The sequence below is a fragment of the Anolis sagrei genome, chromosome 11 (genome assembly GCF_037176765.1).
Source record: "Anolis sagrei isolate rAnoSag1 chromosome 11, rAnoSag1.mat, whole genome shotgun sequence".
Lineage (NCBI taxonomy): Eukaryota > Metazoa > Chordata > Lepidosauria > Squamata > Dactyloidae > Anolis > Anolis sagrei.
Genome location: NC_090031.1, coordinates 4,582,096 through 4,598,419, shown reverse-complemented (window position 1 = coordinate 4,598,419; position 16,324 = coordinate 4,582,096). Strand labels below are relative to the sequence as shown.

Sequence of the window (16,324 nt, the reverse complement as noted above, 5' to 3'; positions counted from 1 at the left end):
AACAAGGCAAATGTTTTAATGTTGTGTTTTCCCCCAGGAGCCAAGTCACTAAGAGTGGGTCCCGCTATTCGCAAAAGGACGGCCCTCCGGTCCGGTAGCTGGGGTGGAAGTTGAAGGTGTCGCAGAAGGTGATGAAGTTGTCCGAACCCGTCACCAGGCTCCTCTCCACCGCGGTGTTGATGCCGCTGTTGGTATACATGCCGAACGCCGCCAGTTTGCCCGTGAAGGCGTGCGGACTGACATGGAAGCAGGTCTGCAAAGGAGGCAAAACAAGAAACCCGTGGTTACCGAAATTGGTGCTGACCCGAGAACCTTACGGCCTGAGGCCGAGATCTCTTTGGATTAACTCCTTCCAACAGAGAACTTGGCTCAAGACCACGAAAAACAAGGAAGCTCTAAATGGATACCGGAAATCGGCAGAGTTTATGTTGTTATTATTTAAAACACAACAACAAGAGTACACAACAAACAAAATCACTCTGCTGGCTGTTGCATTGGATCACACGTTGGACACTTCCCAAGTGTTTAGGACTATATGATGTACTAGCTGTACCCACCACGCGTTTTCCTTCTTCCTTCCCTTTCTCCTTCCTTCCTTCCTTCCTCCATCCCTCCCTCCCTCTTTCTCTCCTTTTTTCCTTCTCTCCTCCCTTCCCTCTCTCTTTCCTTCCTTCCTTCCTTCCTTCCTTCCTTCCCTCTTTCTCTTTTTTCCTTCTCTCCTTCCTTCCTTCCCTCTCTATTTCCTTCCTTCCTCTCTTTTTTTCCTTCTCTCTTCCTTCTCTATCTCTTTTTTTCCTTCCTTCCTTTGTTCTTTGGTTCCATCCTTCCTTCTCTCTTTCCTTCCTTCCTTCCCTCTTTCTCTCCTTTTTTCCTTCTCTCTTTCCTTCCTTCCTCTTTTTTCCCCTTCTCTCCTTTCTTCCTTCTATACCTCTTTTTTCCTTCCTTTGTTCTTTAGTTCCATCCTTTCCTTCCTTCCTTCCTTCCTTCCTTCCTTCCTTCCTTCCTTCCTTCCTTCCTTCCCTCTTTCTCTCCTTTTTCCTTCTCTCCTTCCTTCCCTCTTTCCTTCCTTCCTTCCTTCCTTCCTTCCTCTCCTTCTCTCCTTCTTTCCTTTCTTCCTTCTCTACCTCTTTTTTCCTTCCTTCCTTTGTTCTTTGGTTCCATTCTTCTCTCTTTCCTTCCTTTCTTCCTTCCCTCTTTCTCTCCTTTTTTCCTTCTCTCTTTACTTCCCTCTCTCTTTCCTTCCTTCCTCTCTCTTTTTCCTTCTCTACCTCTTTTTTCCTTCCTTCCTTTGTTCTTTGGTTCCATCCTTCTCTCTTTCCTTCCTTCTCTCTTTCTCTCCTTTTTTCCTTCTCTCCTTCCTTCCCTCTCTCTTTCCTTCCTTCCTCTCTTTTTTCCTTCTCTATCTCTTTTTTCCTTCCTTCCTTTGTTCTTTGGTTCCATCCTTCCTTCTGTCTTTTCTTCCTTCCCTCTCTCTTTCCTTCCTTCCCTCTTTCTCTCCTTTTTTCCTTCTCTCCTTCCTTCCCTCTCTCTTTCCTTCCTTCCTTCCTCTCTTTTTTCCTTCTCTCCTTTCTTCCTTCTCTACCTCTTTTTTCCTTTCTTAATTTTGTTCTTTGGTTCCATCCTTCCCTCTCTCTTTCCTTCCTTCCTCTCTTTTTTCCTTCTCTATCTCTTTTTTCCTTCCTTCCTTTGTTCTTTGGTTCCATCCTTCCTTCTGTCTTTTCTTCCTTCCCTCTCTCTTTCCTTCCTTCCCTCTTTCTCTCCTTTTTTCCTTCTCTCCTTCCTTCCCTCTCTCTTTCCTTCCTTCCTTCCTCTCTTTTTTCCTTCTCTCCTTTCTTCCTTCTCTACCTCTTTTTTCCTTTCTTAATTTTGTTCTTTGGTTCCATCCTTCCCTCTCTCTTTCCTTCCTTCCTCTCTTTTTTTCCTTCTCTCCTTTCTTCCTTCTCTATAAGTCCTTCTAGACTTGATGTAAATAGAGCAAAGTGGGCTGGAGTATGTCCCACGAAAACAAAGATTTTTGCAGTTTTCCCAATTTTTTTAATGATAGAACCAATTAGGAAATGACATCAATAACCCAGGAACAATAATCATTTTACATAGTGTTACCATTTGATATTATTTTGATTTTCTTTTTTTATTATTCTTATTATTGCTATCATTACTATATATTTATTATTAGATATTATTCTTATATATTTATTATTATTTGTATACTTATTATTAAGAGGCCATGGTAGCACAGCAGGTTAATCCGCCAAGCTGCAGAACTTGCTGACTGGACGGTCAGTGGTTCAAAGATACAGGATGGGGTGAGCTCCTGCTGTTAGTCCTAGCTTCTGCCAACCTAGCAGTTCAAAAACATGCAGACTTGTGAAACTACAAATCCCATTGAAGAATTGCAGAATTTGAGCAATTCCAACTCGCCTTTTTAGTTGCATTTTTTTCTTGACTTGTATTGGACCAGAGTTTACTGTCGCTTCCAATCTAGTTTAGCAAGCCAGGATAATAAACCAATAATTCCACAATTTCTTAACCCACATATCCTTGCTTTTGGCAATTTCTCTTACTTACTGGCATTTCGTGGACGGTGGGAGGCTTCCCGCCGTAGTCCATGTTGGTGGTTTGGAATAAAGGGTTTTGCTCTTTCTTCCTAGGAGGGAAAAATCCAAATTTGCTTAAGGAAAAGGCGCTTTTTTAAAGAGACATACTCACAATGGTCTCCAGGTATCTACACCAGGCAAGAGGAAACTTGGGCCCTCAAGGCGTTTTCGACTTCAACTCCCACCATTCCTAACAGGAATGGTGGAAGTTGAACTCCAAAACACCTGAACGGTTTGCCCATGCCTGATCTATACTGTAGGGTTTATTTTTATTTATTTATTCATTTATTTCTATCCAGCTTTTTCCCAGAACAGGGCTCAAAGCGGCATACAGCATATAAAAGCAGAAAGCACACACACAACAGAAAAACACAATCACAAACCACAATATGCATAAAATTAGCAACTTACAATATTATAAAAAACTCCGACACCCTAAGATGGGACATAAATTAGACATTGAGGCCGAAAGCCTCACGCAAATAGTCACTAAAATACTCACAAAAATATTCATTGAAATCTTTGCAGAAATATTTGTAAATATACTCACAAAAATAATTGCTGGACTAATAAAAAATCATTGAAATGTTTTAAGAACTCTCTCTCTCTCTCTCTCTCTCTCTATATATATATATATATATATGTTGTTGTTGTTCATTCGTTCAGTCGTCTCCGACTCTTCGTGACCTCATGGACCAGCCCACGCCAGAGCTCCCTGTCGGCCGTTACCACCCCCAGCTCCCTCAAGGTCAGTCCAGTCACTTCAAGGATGCCATCCATCCATCTTGCCCTTGGTCGGCCCCTCTTCCTTTTGCCTTCCACTTTCCCCAGCATAATTGTCTTCTCTAGGCTTTCCTGTCTCCTCATGATGTGGCCAAAGTACTTCAACTTTGTTTCTAGTATCTTTCCCTCCAGTGAGCAGTCGGGCTTTATTTCCTGGAGGATGGACTGGTTGGATCTTCTCGCAGTCCAAGGCACTCTCAGCACTTTCCTCCAACACCACAGCTCAAAAGCATCAATCTTCCTTCGCTCAGCCTTCCCTAAGGTCCAGCTCTCACATCCGTAGGTTACTACAGGGAATACCATGGCTTTGACTAGGCGGATCTTTGTTGCCAGTCTGATGTCTCTACTCTTCACTATTTTATCGAGACTGGACATTGCTCTCCTCCCAAGAAGTAAGCGTCTTCTGATTTCCTGGCCACAGTCTGCATCTGCAGTAATCTTTGCACCTAGAAATACAAAGTCTGTCACGGCCTCCACGGTTTCTCCCTCTATTTTCCAGTTGTCAATCATTCTTGTTGCCATAATCTTGGTTTTTTTGACGTTTAGCTGCAACCCGGCTTTTGCGCTTTCTTCTTTCACCTTGATGAGAAGGCTCCTCAGCTCCTCCTCGCTTTCGGCCATCAGAGTGGTGTCATCTGCATATCTGAGGTTGTTAATGTTTCTTCCAGCAATTTTCACCCCAGCTTTGCATTCATCCAGCCCCGCACATCGCATGATGTGTTCTGCATACAAGTTAAAAAGGTTGGGTGAGAGGATGCAGCCTTGCCGTACGCCTTTCCCAATCTTGAACCAGTCTGTTGTTCCGTGGTCAGTTCTGACTGTTGCTACTTGGTCCTTGTACAGATTCCTCAGGAGAGAGATAAGGTGGCTTGGGATGCCCATCTCACTAAGAACTTGCCACAATTTATTATGATCCACACAGTCAAAGGCTTTAGAATAGTCAATGAAGCAGAAGTAGATGTTTTTCTGAAACTCCCTGCCTTTCTCCATTATCCAGCGGATATTGGCAATTTGGTCTCTCGTTCCTCTACCTTTTCTAAACCCAGCTTGAACATCTGGCAACTCTCGCTCCATGTATTGCTGGAGTCTTCCTTGCAGGATCTTGAGCATTACCTTACTGGCATGAGAAATAAGGGCCACTGTACGGAAGTTTGAGCAGTCTTTCGCATTTCCCTTTTTTGGTATGGGGATATAAGTTGATTTTTTCCAGTCTGATGGCCATTCTTGTGTTTTCCATATTTGCTGGCAAATGGCATGCATCACCTTGACAGCATCATCTTTTAAGATTTTAAACAGTTCAGCTGGGATCCCGTCGTCTCCTGCTGCCTTGTTGTTAGCAATGCTTCTTAAGGCCCATTCAACCTCACTCCTCAGGATGTCTGGTTCTAATTCATTCACCACACCGTCAAAACTATCCTCAATATTATTATCCTTCCTATACAGATCTTCTGTATAGTCTCGCCACCTTCTCTTGATCTCTTCAGCTTCTGTTAGGTCCCTGCCATCTTTGTTTCTTATCATACCAATTTTTGCCTGAAATTTACCTCCAATGTTTCTAATTTTCTGGAAGAGGTCTCTTGTCCTTCCTATTCTGTTGTCTTCTTCCACTTCCATGCATTGCTTATTTAAAAATAGTTCCTTATCTCTTCTGGCTAACCTCTGGAATTGCGCATTTAACTGGGTATATCTCCCCTTATCCCTGTTTCCTTTTGCTTTCCTCCTTTCTTGGGCTACTTCCAGTGTCTCAGCAGACAACCACTTTGCCTTCTTGGTTTTCTTTTTCTTTGGGACGTACTTTGTTGCCGCCTCCTGAACAATGTCTCGGACTTCTGTCCATAGTTCTTCTGGGACTCTGTTTACTAAATCTAGTCCTTCAAATCTGTTCTTCACTTCCACTGTATATTCGCTAGGAATGTTAGTGAGATCATATCTAACTGGTCTGTGTATTTTCCCTGATCTCTTTAGTTTTATTCTAAATTGGGCAATAAGAAGTTCGTGATCTGAGCTACAGTCAGCCCCAGGTCTTGTTTTCACCGACTGGATAGATGTCCGCCACCTTTGGCTGCAAAGGATGTAGTCAATCTGATTTCGGTGTTGACCATCTGGTGAAGTCCATGTATAAAGCCGTCTTTTAGGTTGTTGGAAGAGAGTGTTTGTTATACACAGTGAGTTTTCCTGGCAAAATTCTATCAACCTGCGTCCCGCTTCATTTTGTTCTCCCAGACCATGCTTGCCTGTGATCCCTGTTGTCATTTGACTTCCCACCTTGGCGTTCCAGTCTCCTGTAATGAAAATAATGTCTCTTTTTGGTGTATTATCCAGTAGGTCCTGCAGATCCTCATAGAACTGATCTACTTCTGCTTCTTCAGCAGCTGTGGTTGGGGCGTATATTTGGATCACTGTGATGTTGAAAGGCTTTCCTTGCACTCGAATTGAGATCATTCTGTCATTTTTTGGGTTATATCCGAGCACCGCTTTAGCGAATTTCTTATTAATTATGAAGGCTACTCCATTTCTTCGATGTTCCTCTTGTCCACAGTAGTAGATCTGGTGGTCATCTGATGTGAAGTGGCCCATTCCAGTCCATTTCAGTTCGCTGACCCCCAGAATGTCTATCTTTAGTCTTGACATCTCACCAATAACAACATCCAATTTGCCCTGGCTCATAGATCTTACATTCCAGGTTCCTATGGTGTGTTGATCTTTAGAGCATCGGATTCGTCGTTCGCCTCCAGTACCGTCGGCCGCTAGCCTTCCTTTCGGCTTTGAGCTAGCTGCGTCATCACATCTGGGGCTAGTTGAACTTATCCTCTGCTCCTCCCCAGTAGCATTTTGGCCATCTTCCGACCTGGGAGTCCCATCTTCCAATGGCATACCGACATATCTCTTGTTGTACTGGTCCATTTAGTTTTCTTGGCAAGGATACTGGAGTGGTTTGCCATTGCCTTCCCCAGGGATCACGCTTGGTCTGACCTCTCTGCCACAACCGTCCCGTCTTGGGTGGCCCTTCACGGTTTCGCTCATGACATCATTGAGGTGCTCAAGCTCCAGCGCCCCGACAAGGCGGTGATCCTTTGCTGGAGTATATATATATATATATTCCAAAAAAATATTGGTAGAAATATTCACAAAAATATAAATAAAATATTTATATTTAAAATATTCATAAAATAATTACAAAAATATTTTCAGAAATAAACATATTCATCAAAGTATTTGCAGAAATATTCACAAAAATATTTGCAGGCATATTCACAAAAATATTTACAGAAATATTCACAAGAATATTTGCATAAATATTCACAAAAGTATTTGCAGAAATATTCACAAGAATATTTGCAGAAATACTCACAAAATATTTACACAAATACAAAGTATTTGCAGAAATAATCACAAGAATATTTGCAGAAATATTCACAGAAATATTTGTAGAAAAAATATTTGTAGAAATATTTACAAAACAATTTGCAGAAATATTCATAAAATATTTCCAGAAATGTTCAGAATAATATTTGCAGAAATATTCACAAAAATATTTGTAGAAATAATATTTGCAAAAATATTCACAAGATATTTGCAGAAATGTTCGGAATAATATTTGCAGAAATATTCAAAAATATTTGCAGAAATATTCAAAAAAATATTTGCAGAAATATTCACAAAACATTGAAATATTTACAGAAATATAAAATATATTCACAAAAACATTCTTTGAAATATTCACAAAATATTCACAAGAATATTTGCATAAATATTCACAGGAATATTTGCATAAATATTCACAGGAATATTTGCATAAATATTCACAAAATATTTGCAGAAATAGTCACAAAAATATTTGTAGAAAAAATATTTGCAGAAATATTCACAAGAATATTTGCAGAAATATTCACAAAATATTTGCAGAAATAGTCACAAAATATTTGCAGAAATGTTCAGAATAATATTTGCAGAAATATTTACAAAAAATATTTGCAGAAATAGTCATAAAACATTGAAATATTTGCGGAAATATTCACAAAATATTTACAGAAATGTTCAGAATAATGTTTGCAGAAATATTCACAAAAACATTTGCAGAAATGGTCACAAAACATGGAAATATTTGCAGAAATATTCATAAAATATATTCACAAAAACATTCTCTGAAATATTCACAAAATATTTGCAGAAATATTCACAAAATATTTGCAGAAATGTTCAGAATAATATTTGCAGAAATATTCACAAAATATTTGTAGAAATATTCACAAAACACAGAAATATTCACAAAACATTGAAATATTTGCAGAAATATTCACAAAATATTTGCAGAAATGTTCACAAAACTTCACAGAAATATTCACAAAACATTGAAATATTTGCAGAAATATAAAATATATTCACAAAAACATTCTCTGAAATATTCACAAAATATTTGCAGAAATATTCACAAAATATTTGCAGAAATGTTCAGAATAATATTTGCAGAAATATTCACAAAAATATTTGCAGCAATAGTCACAAAACATGGAAATATTGGCAGAAATATTCATAACATATATTCACAAAAATATTCTCTGAAATATTCACAAAATATTCCTAAAAATACTTAATGTCGTGTGACGCCACTTTCGAACCTCCGCAGCTCACCTGTAACCCCGAAACCATCCCGGCCGGTCGAAGCGGGTTGGTAAATTCGGATGGATGCGGTAATAGTCGCTGGTCCTCTCCTCTTTGCCTTCCTCTTTCGTTGTCGGCGGTTCCAATTGGGGAAGAGGCTCTTTTTGGGCCATTTCGGAGAGATTCTCACCTCTGTCCCAAAGGATGAACTGGCCTGGGATCAAAGCCAGGAGGGTTCTGATTGGCTGTTGGGTGGAAACAAAGCATCCCGTTGCTAGGAGACCGGGGACCACAACAAGAGATGCTCTTAAAGGCACAGGCCTCTTGAAAGAGAATGGGTGCAGCAGAGTTGTGCTTGGAGGAGTCAGCAGAGGGAGCTGCAAAAAGCAAAGCTGCTTCCATCCTCTTTTCTCTCTTTTCTCTCCTTCCTTCCTTCCTTCCTTCCTTCCTGCAAAGCAGGCATGGCGGCTCCAGGGCTTTGGAGGACAGGTGAGCACCAATTATTTATATTTATGTTGATTATATCCTACTTCTCGCAATGGAAGGCTTGGCTTGGGAAGCTGGGAACTCTTGTCTGCCTTGCAGTTTCAAAGTCTGGCTGCTTCCTGCCTGTTAGCCGGACCAGATTGTTTCCTGTCTGGAATTTCCTTGTTTTTTTAGTAATTCTTTCGTAATTCTTTAGTAATTAGTAATACCCTCCTTATTTTAGATTTTTTTTTTATAATACTGGTAGCCAGGTTTTGTTCATTTTCATGTTTTTCTCCTTTCTGTTGAACCGGCATTGTCCGTAGACACCTCCAAGGTCATGTGGCCACTGGCACGACTGCATGGAGCGCCGTTACCTTCCCGCAGAAGCAGTACCTATTGATCTACTCACATTTGCATGTTTTCAAACTGCTAGCTTAGTAGAAGCTGGGGCTAACAGTGGGAGCTCACCACACTCCACAGATTCGAACCACCAACCTCTCCATCAACAAGTTCAGCAGCTCAGTGGTTTAAACCACTGTACCACCAAGAGGTCTTAGAGAGATAGATAGATAGATAGATAGAATCCTAGAGTTGGCAGGGATAGATGAGTAGAAAGAAAGAAAGAAAGAAAGAAAGATAGATAGAATCCTAGTTGGAAAATATGAGATAGAAAGAGTGAGAGAGAGAGTTGGAAGGGATAGGTGGGTGGATAGAGAGATTCCTAGTTTGAAGAGACAGATGGATGAATGGATAGATAGATATTGATAGAATCCTAGAGTTGGAAGTGATAGATAGATAGATAGATAGATTCCTAGTTGGAAGAGAGAGAGAGAATTGGAAGAGATAGATGAGTAGATAGATAGATAGAGTTGGAAGGGATAGGTAGGTGGATAGATAATTGATAGAATCCTAGAGTTGGAAGGAATAGATAGATAGATAGATAGATAGATAGATAGATAGATAGATAGATTCCTAGTTGGAAGGGGTGGACAGAGGGATGGATGGATGGGTAGGTGGGTGGGTGGGTGGGTGAGTGGATGGATGGATAGATAGATAGATAGATAGATAGATAGATAGATAGATAGATAGAGTTGAAAGGGATAGATAGATAGATAGATAGATAGATAGATAGATAGATAGATAGATTCCTAGTTGGAAGGGGTGGACAGAGGGATGGATGGATGGGTAGGTGGGTGGGTGGGTGAGTGGATGGATGGATAGATAGATAGATAGATAGATAGAGTTGAAAGGGATAGATAGATAGATAGATAGATAGATAGATTCCTAGTTGGAAGGGGTGGACAGAGGGATGGATGGATGGGTAGGTGGGTGGGTGGGTGGGTGAGTGGATGGATAGATAGATAGATAGAGTTGAAAGGGATAGATGGATAGATAGAGTCCTAGTTGGAAGGGGTGGACAGAGGGAGGGAGGGATGGATGGACGGACGGACGGACAGACAGACAGACAGACAGATAGATAGATGATAGAAGTTGGAAGACATAGATAGATAGATAGATAGATAGATAGATTATTGATAGAATCCTAGAGATGAAAGGGATAGATCGATAAATGATAGAATCCTAGTTGGAAGAGACAGACAGACAGATAGAGTTGGAAGGGATGGATGGATGGACTGACAGACAGATAGATAGATAGATAGATATAGATGGATAGAATCCTAGAGTTGGAAGGGATAGATAGATAGATATAGATAGATAGATAGATAGATAGATAGATAGATAGATAGATAGATAGATTCCTAGTTGGAAGGGGTGGATGGATAGATATTGATAAAATCCTAGAGTTGGAAGGATTGGACGGAGGGATGGATAGGTAGGTAGGTAGATAAGTGTCGAAGGCTTTCATGACCGGAATCACTGGGTTGTTGTAGGTTTTTTCGGGCTATATGGCCATGTTCAGGAGAGAATGCCTCTAGAACATGGCAATATAGCCCGAAAAAACTTACAACAACCCAGATAGATTATTGTTAGAATCCTAGAGATGAAAGGGATAGATTGATAGATGATATAATCCTAGTTGGAAGAGACAGACAGATAGAGTTGGAAGGGATAGATGGGCGGACGGACGGAGGGAGAGAGAGAGAGAGGGAGAATGAATCCTACAGTTGGAAGGGATAGACAGACAGATAGAGTTGGAAGGGATGGATGGATGGACTGACAGACAGACAGATAGATAGATATAGAGTGATAGAATCATAGAGTTGGAAGGGATAGATAGATAGATAGATAGATAGATAGATAGATAGATAGATAGATAGATAGATAGATTCCTAGTTGGAAGGGATGGATGGATGGATATTGATAGAATCCTAGAGTTGGAAGGGATAGATAGATGATAGATAGATAGATAGATAGATAGATAGATAGATAGAGTCCTAATCAGAAGGGATGGATGGATGCTAGAATGATTTCAAGATGTGGATTATGGGATCTGTGGTTGCAGAAGCCATTTATGAGATAGCTGTATTTCCCCCTTTTGTTCCAGTTGTCCCCAATCTTGGCCGCTTCAGCTCTTTGGTGCGGATGTCTTCCTCTTTTCCTCTTCCTGCTTCCACCGTGATTGCGCAGAAAGTGCCTCCCAATGGTAAGTCTTCCTGTTGACCATCGGGTTGTCCCTTCGAGTGACCTTCTCCCAGGCAGCGGTTTCCTTATGTGGGGTTTCGTGGGTGTCCCCAACTAATGTGGAGGGATGGGGTGAAGTTAAGGTGGAATCGCAGCACTTGTTCTTCTCCTTTTCCCGCTTTCAGATATGAGTGAAATGTTGCTGACGGAGCCCTTGAAGCACCCCGACTACTTCAACGTCCAAGAGCTCTTCTCCCTTAAGGACCTTTTCGACGCCCGGGTCCACCTGGGACACAAGAAGGGATGCCGCCACAGGTGGGTCCCATCCCATACTGCTAGGAGAACACCTCTCTAGGAATTTCTAGCTCTGAGAAACTGGGGAACAATGCAGATTGATTGACACCACTTGAACTGCCGTGGCTCAACGCTGTGGGAAACCTGGGAGTTATAGTTTTGCAAGACCTGTTGTCTTCTCTGCCAAAGGGGTCTGATGCCTCCCCAAACTAAACATCCCAGGATCCCATAGCACTGAGCTGCAAATTATTATTATTATTATTATTATTATTATTATTATTATTATTATTATTGCAAAGGCTGGATGGCTATCTATAGGGGGTGCTTTGTGTTAAAAAGTTTGCCCATGCCTAATATATATATACAGCATTTTTGGGAGATGCCATCCTAAGGAATGAAGCCCAAAAACTACAAGAAAGAGGTGAAAATTCATGGACTATAATTAAAAGTTGCTGATGAGAACTGTGACAATGATTAATTGTTGAACCTTGGCAGAAAAACGTGTTTACATTATCATAGACAATTGCTCTGTAAGTTAAAGAAATGTTTACAAGGTTCCTTGCATTAAGAAGGAAGTCAACACAAGGCTCCTTACGTTTACCAACACCAATTAAGGAGAGTCAACATCTGCCCGGAACTGGGAAGCTAGGATGTTTCAGGCTGGAAAAACATCTACCATTCATTTACAACTTTGGGGGCGGGGGGGGGGGGGGACCAGAGTTTTTACATTATCATAATCAATGGCTCTGTGAGTTAAGGAAATATTTATGAGGTTCCTTACGTTAAGAAGGAAGTCAACACAAGGCTCCTTATGTTTACCAACATAAGGAGAGTCAACATCTGCCAGGACTTGGGGAGCCAGGATATTTCAGGCTGGAAAAACATCTATCATTCATTTACAACTTTGGAACAACTTTAGCAAGATATATTGCTATGTAAGAGACCTTCTAATATTCCAAAATTGTGGCAGACCAGAGGAGTCTTGCCCAGCCGCCTCTCTACTCCATAGGAAGAAGAGAGATGGTGTGCCTTTGGGACAGCTCTGCAATGGAATACAGTCCGGTCACTTGCTCCTTTTCTCAAGGGAAGAGAAAGGAGTACAACTTTGGAGTCATGATACGTTTGCAAGGAGTCAGATCGGAGATCTGATCGTTGGCTTTAGATAGATCCCTGGTTGGAAGGGATGGATGGATGGATGGATGGATGGACTCCTATAGTTGGAAGGGATGGATGGATGGATGGATGGATGGATAGATGGATGGAACCCTAGTTGGAAGGAATAGCTGGATGGATGGATGGAACCCTAGTTGGAAGGGATAGCTGGCTGGCTGGATGGATGGATGGATGGATCCCTAGTTGGAAGGAATAGCTGTATGGACGGATGGATGAATTGATGAGACGGATGGAACCCTAGTTGGAAGGGATAGCTGGATGGATGAATGAATGGATGATGGATGGAACCCTAGTTGGAAGGGATAGCTGGATGGATGGATGGATGGATGGATGGATGGATGGATGGAACCCTAGTTGGAAGGGATAGCTGGATGGATGGATGGATGGATGGATGGATGGATGGATGGATGAATGGATGGATGGATGGAACCCTAGTTGGAAGGGATAGCTGGATGGATGGATGGATGGAACCCTAGTTGGAAGGGATAGCTGGACGGATGGATGGAACCCTAGTTGGAAGGGATAGCTGGATGGATGGATCCCTAGTTGGAAGGAATAGATGGATGGATGAATGAATGGATGATGGATGGAACCCTAGTTGGAAGGGATAGCTGGATGGATGAATGAATGGATGATGGATGGAACCCTAGTTGGAAGGGATAGCTGGATGGATGAATGGATGGATGATGGATGGAACCCTAGTTGTAAGGGATAGCTGGATGGATGGATGGATGGATGGATGGATGGATGGAACCCTAGTTGGAAGGGATAGCTGGATGGATGGATGGATGGATGGATGGATGGATGGATGGAACCCTAGTTGGAAGGGATAGCTGGATGGATGGATGGAACCCTAGTTGGAAGGGATAGCTGGATGGATGGATGGATGGATGGATGGATGGATCCCTAGTTGGAAGGAATAGATGGATGGATGAATGAATGGATGATGGATGGAATCCTAGTTGGAAGGGATAGCTGGACGGATGGTTGGATGGAACCCTAGTTGGAAGGGATAGCTGGATGGATGGATGGAGGGATAGAACCCTAGTTGGAAGGGATGGGTGGATGGATAGAATCTTAGACTCGGAAGGGATGGATGGATAGATAGAACCGTCGTTGGAAGGGATAGATGGGTCAATGGAAATCTACTATTTCTTCCAACTAGGATTCTATCTAGTAAAACTGCAATAATAAGAACCTATGCTTTGAAGTTATTGAAAAGTTATCCATCACAGAGACTCAGGATTCCCCGGTTTGTCCCCTGCAGGTTTATGGTGCCTTACATCTTTGGCTGCCGCTTGGACCAGGACATCATCGACCTGGACCAGACGGTGGCACACCTCCAGGCCGCCCTCAACTTCGTGGCGCACCTGGCCTTCCGCAAGGGCATCCTCCTCTTCGTCACCCGCAACCGCCAGTTCTCCCACCGCGTTGAGACCGCAGCCAAGGAGTGCGGGGAGTACGCCCACGCCCGCTACTGGCAAGGAGGGCTGCTGACCAACGCCCCCATCCAATACGGGGCTGGGGTCCGCCTCCCGGACGCCGTCCTCTTCTTCGGCACACTCAACAACGCTTTCGAGGCCCACCTGGCCGTCCGGGACGCTGCCAAGATGGGCATCCCCACCGTCGGCGTGGTTGACACCAATTGCAACCCGGACTTGGTTTCGTACCCGATCCCCGGCAACGACGACAGCCCCTCCGCCGTCGAGCTCTACCTGCGGCTCTTCAAGGTGGCCATCCTGCGCGCCAAGGCCAAGCGCCGGCAGGTGGAGGTCCTGTACGAGGCGCGGAGCCAGCAGGAGTGACCGTGCGGCCTGCCTGGCAGGGTTGGCGTTGCGAGAGATTACGCAGGACTTTGTGTGCGGACTTGAACCGAGTTGGGAGTTCCAAACACCTATCAAAACTATCTCAGTGTTTCCCAAACTCAGGCCATTGGAGTGTTTTGGACTTCAGCTCCCATCAGCAAGAAAGGAAGCTTGACTTTCTGTAGACTACCATTGAGTTGGGGATTGAGGGAGTCACAGTCCAAAACGCTCACCTTTTTGTAGCTCTTCTTTGATGTCAGCAAGAAAGAGAACATAACTTTATAGACTTGGGTCAGGGATTATGGGAGTTGTAGTCCAAAACATCATCTTGGCGTTTCCTGGCGTTTTGGGGTATTTTGGACTTCAGCTCCCATCAGCAAGAAAGATAGCAAGACTTTATAGACCTGGGTTAGGGATTATGAGAGTTGCAGTCCCAAACTCTCATAACCTCTCTCAAAAACTACAGTATTTTGTGTGTTTTGGACTCCAGGTCCCATTGGCCCCAGATAAACATAACTTTTCATAGACTTGGAAAGAGTGAGGGGATTATGGGAGCGGCAGTCCAAAACTCCCAATTATTGCTAGTTCTGATCTTGAGTGTTTTGGACTCCACCTCCCATTGGCCCCAAATAAACATGGCTTTTCATAGACTTGGACTGAGTGAGGGGATTATGGGAGCGGCAGTCCAAAACTCCCAATTATTGCTAGCTCTGATCTTGAGTGTTTTAGACTCCAGCTACCATTGGCCCCAAATAAACATGGCTTTCCATACACTTGGACTGAGTGAGGGGATTATGGGAGCTGCAGTCAAAAACTCCCAATTATTTCTAGCTCTGATCTTGAGTGTTTTGGACTCCAGGTCCCATTGGCCCCAAATAAGCATGACTTGAACTAAGTGGGGATTATGGGAGCGGCAGTCCAAAACTCCCAACTCTTGCTAGCTCTGATCTTGAGCTCCCATCGGCACTAAAAAGTCATGACTTTCTGTAGACTTCCGGGAATGATGGGAGTTGCAGTCCATCATGCCTAACTTCCTTTTCAGCACAAAATAAAAGAAGCCTGTTTATTTGGAGACTCGCTGTGTCGTTTCTGAAACTTGTTTGTGTTATATCTTTGGGGTTGGGGCTGGGTCAAGGATTCTGGGAGTTGTAGTTTTGCAAAGATTGCTAGGACCTTGGCAAACTACAACTCCTAGCTCCCCATGGCTGGTAAAGTGAGGTCAAACCGCATTCATTCTACAGGCTTAGATGCACCTTGTAGCCTCATGCATTTCAACAAAGGTGAAGGATTCTGGGAGTTGTAGTTTTGCAAAGTTTGCTAGCACCTTGGCAAACTACAACTCCCAGCATCCTATGGCTGGTAAAGTGAGGTCAAACTGCATTCATTCTACAGGCTTAGATGCACCTTGTAGCCTCATGCATTTCAACAAAGGTCAAGGATTCTGGGAGTTGTAGTTTTGCAAGGCCATAAAGTTTGCTAGCACCTTGGCAAACTAAAACTCCCAGCATCCCATGGCTGGTAAAGTGAGGTCAAACTGCATTCATTCTACAGGCTTGGATGCACCTTGTAGCCTCATGCATTTCAACAACGGTCAAGGATTCTGGGAGTTGTAGTTTTGCAAAGTTTGCTAGGACCTTGGCAAACTACAACTCCCAGCATCCCATGGCTGGTAAAGTGAGGTCAAACTGCATTCATTCTACAGGCTTATAGTAGCCTCATACATTTCAACAAAAGTTAATTCCATATGAAAATATTTCTCTCTTTGTGAGTCAATGGAGTTCTCTCCACTTCCTCCAAAATAGCTTTTCCACAGGCTAAACCCGGAAGGTCCCTGCAGAAAGTCAGGGTGTATGTCTCTATTATTTTTCTGCTCTATGTTGTTTTCCGAGCGTGAGCGGTTCCGGCTGCCATTTTTGGGTCTCGTAGTCTGCGCATGCGTGTTTAAGTCAGGCAGTATCTCTAACTTTTCTGCTCTATGTTGCTTTCCTAGCGTGAGCTGTTCCGGCGGCCATTTTGGTC

At 42.8% G+C, this 16,324-nt stretch overlaps 2 protein-coding genes across 2 annotated transcripts; one reads left to right on the top strand and one right to left on the bottom strand.

Annotated features, from left to right (window-relative positions):
• On the bottom strand, positions 1–8,295 carry PIERCE1 (piercer of microtubule wall 1). The gene is made up of 3 exons (XM_060757763.2): positions 8,013–8,295; positions 2,569–2,647; positions 1–253 (listed from the first exon to the last, which is right to left on the bottom strand). The coding sequence occupies exons 1-3, from the start codon at positions 8,153–8,155 to the stop codon at positions 65–67; spliced, it is 411 nt and encodes a 136-aa protein (XP_060613746.2). The 5' UTR covers positions 8,156–8,295; the 3' UTR covers positions 1–64.
• A 6-nt stretch (positions 8,296–8,301) lies between these two features.
• On the top strand, positions 8,302–15,377 carry MRPS2 (mitochondrial ribosomal protein S2). Its single transcript, XM_060757479.2, is given in 5 exon segments — positions 8,302–8,433; positions 8,435–8,471; positions 10,957–11,055; positions 11,219–11,348; positions 13,768–15,377. Coding segments are annotated over 5 exon segments (921 nt in total). The 5' UTR covers positions 8,302–8,316; the 3' UTR covers positions 14,306–15,377.
• The last annotated feature ends 947 nt before the right edge of the window (positions 15,378–16,324 follow it).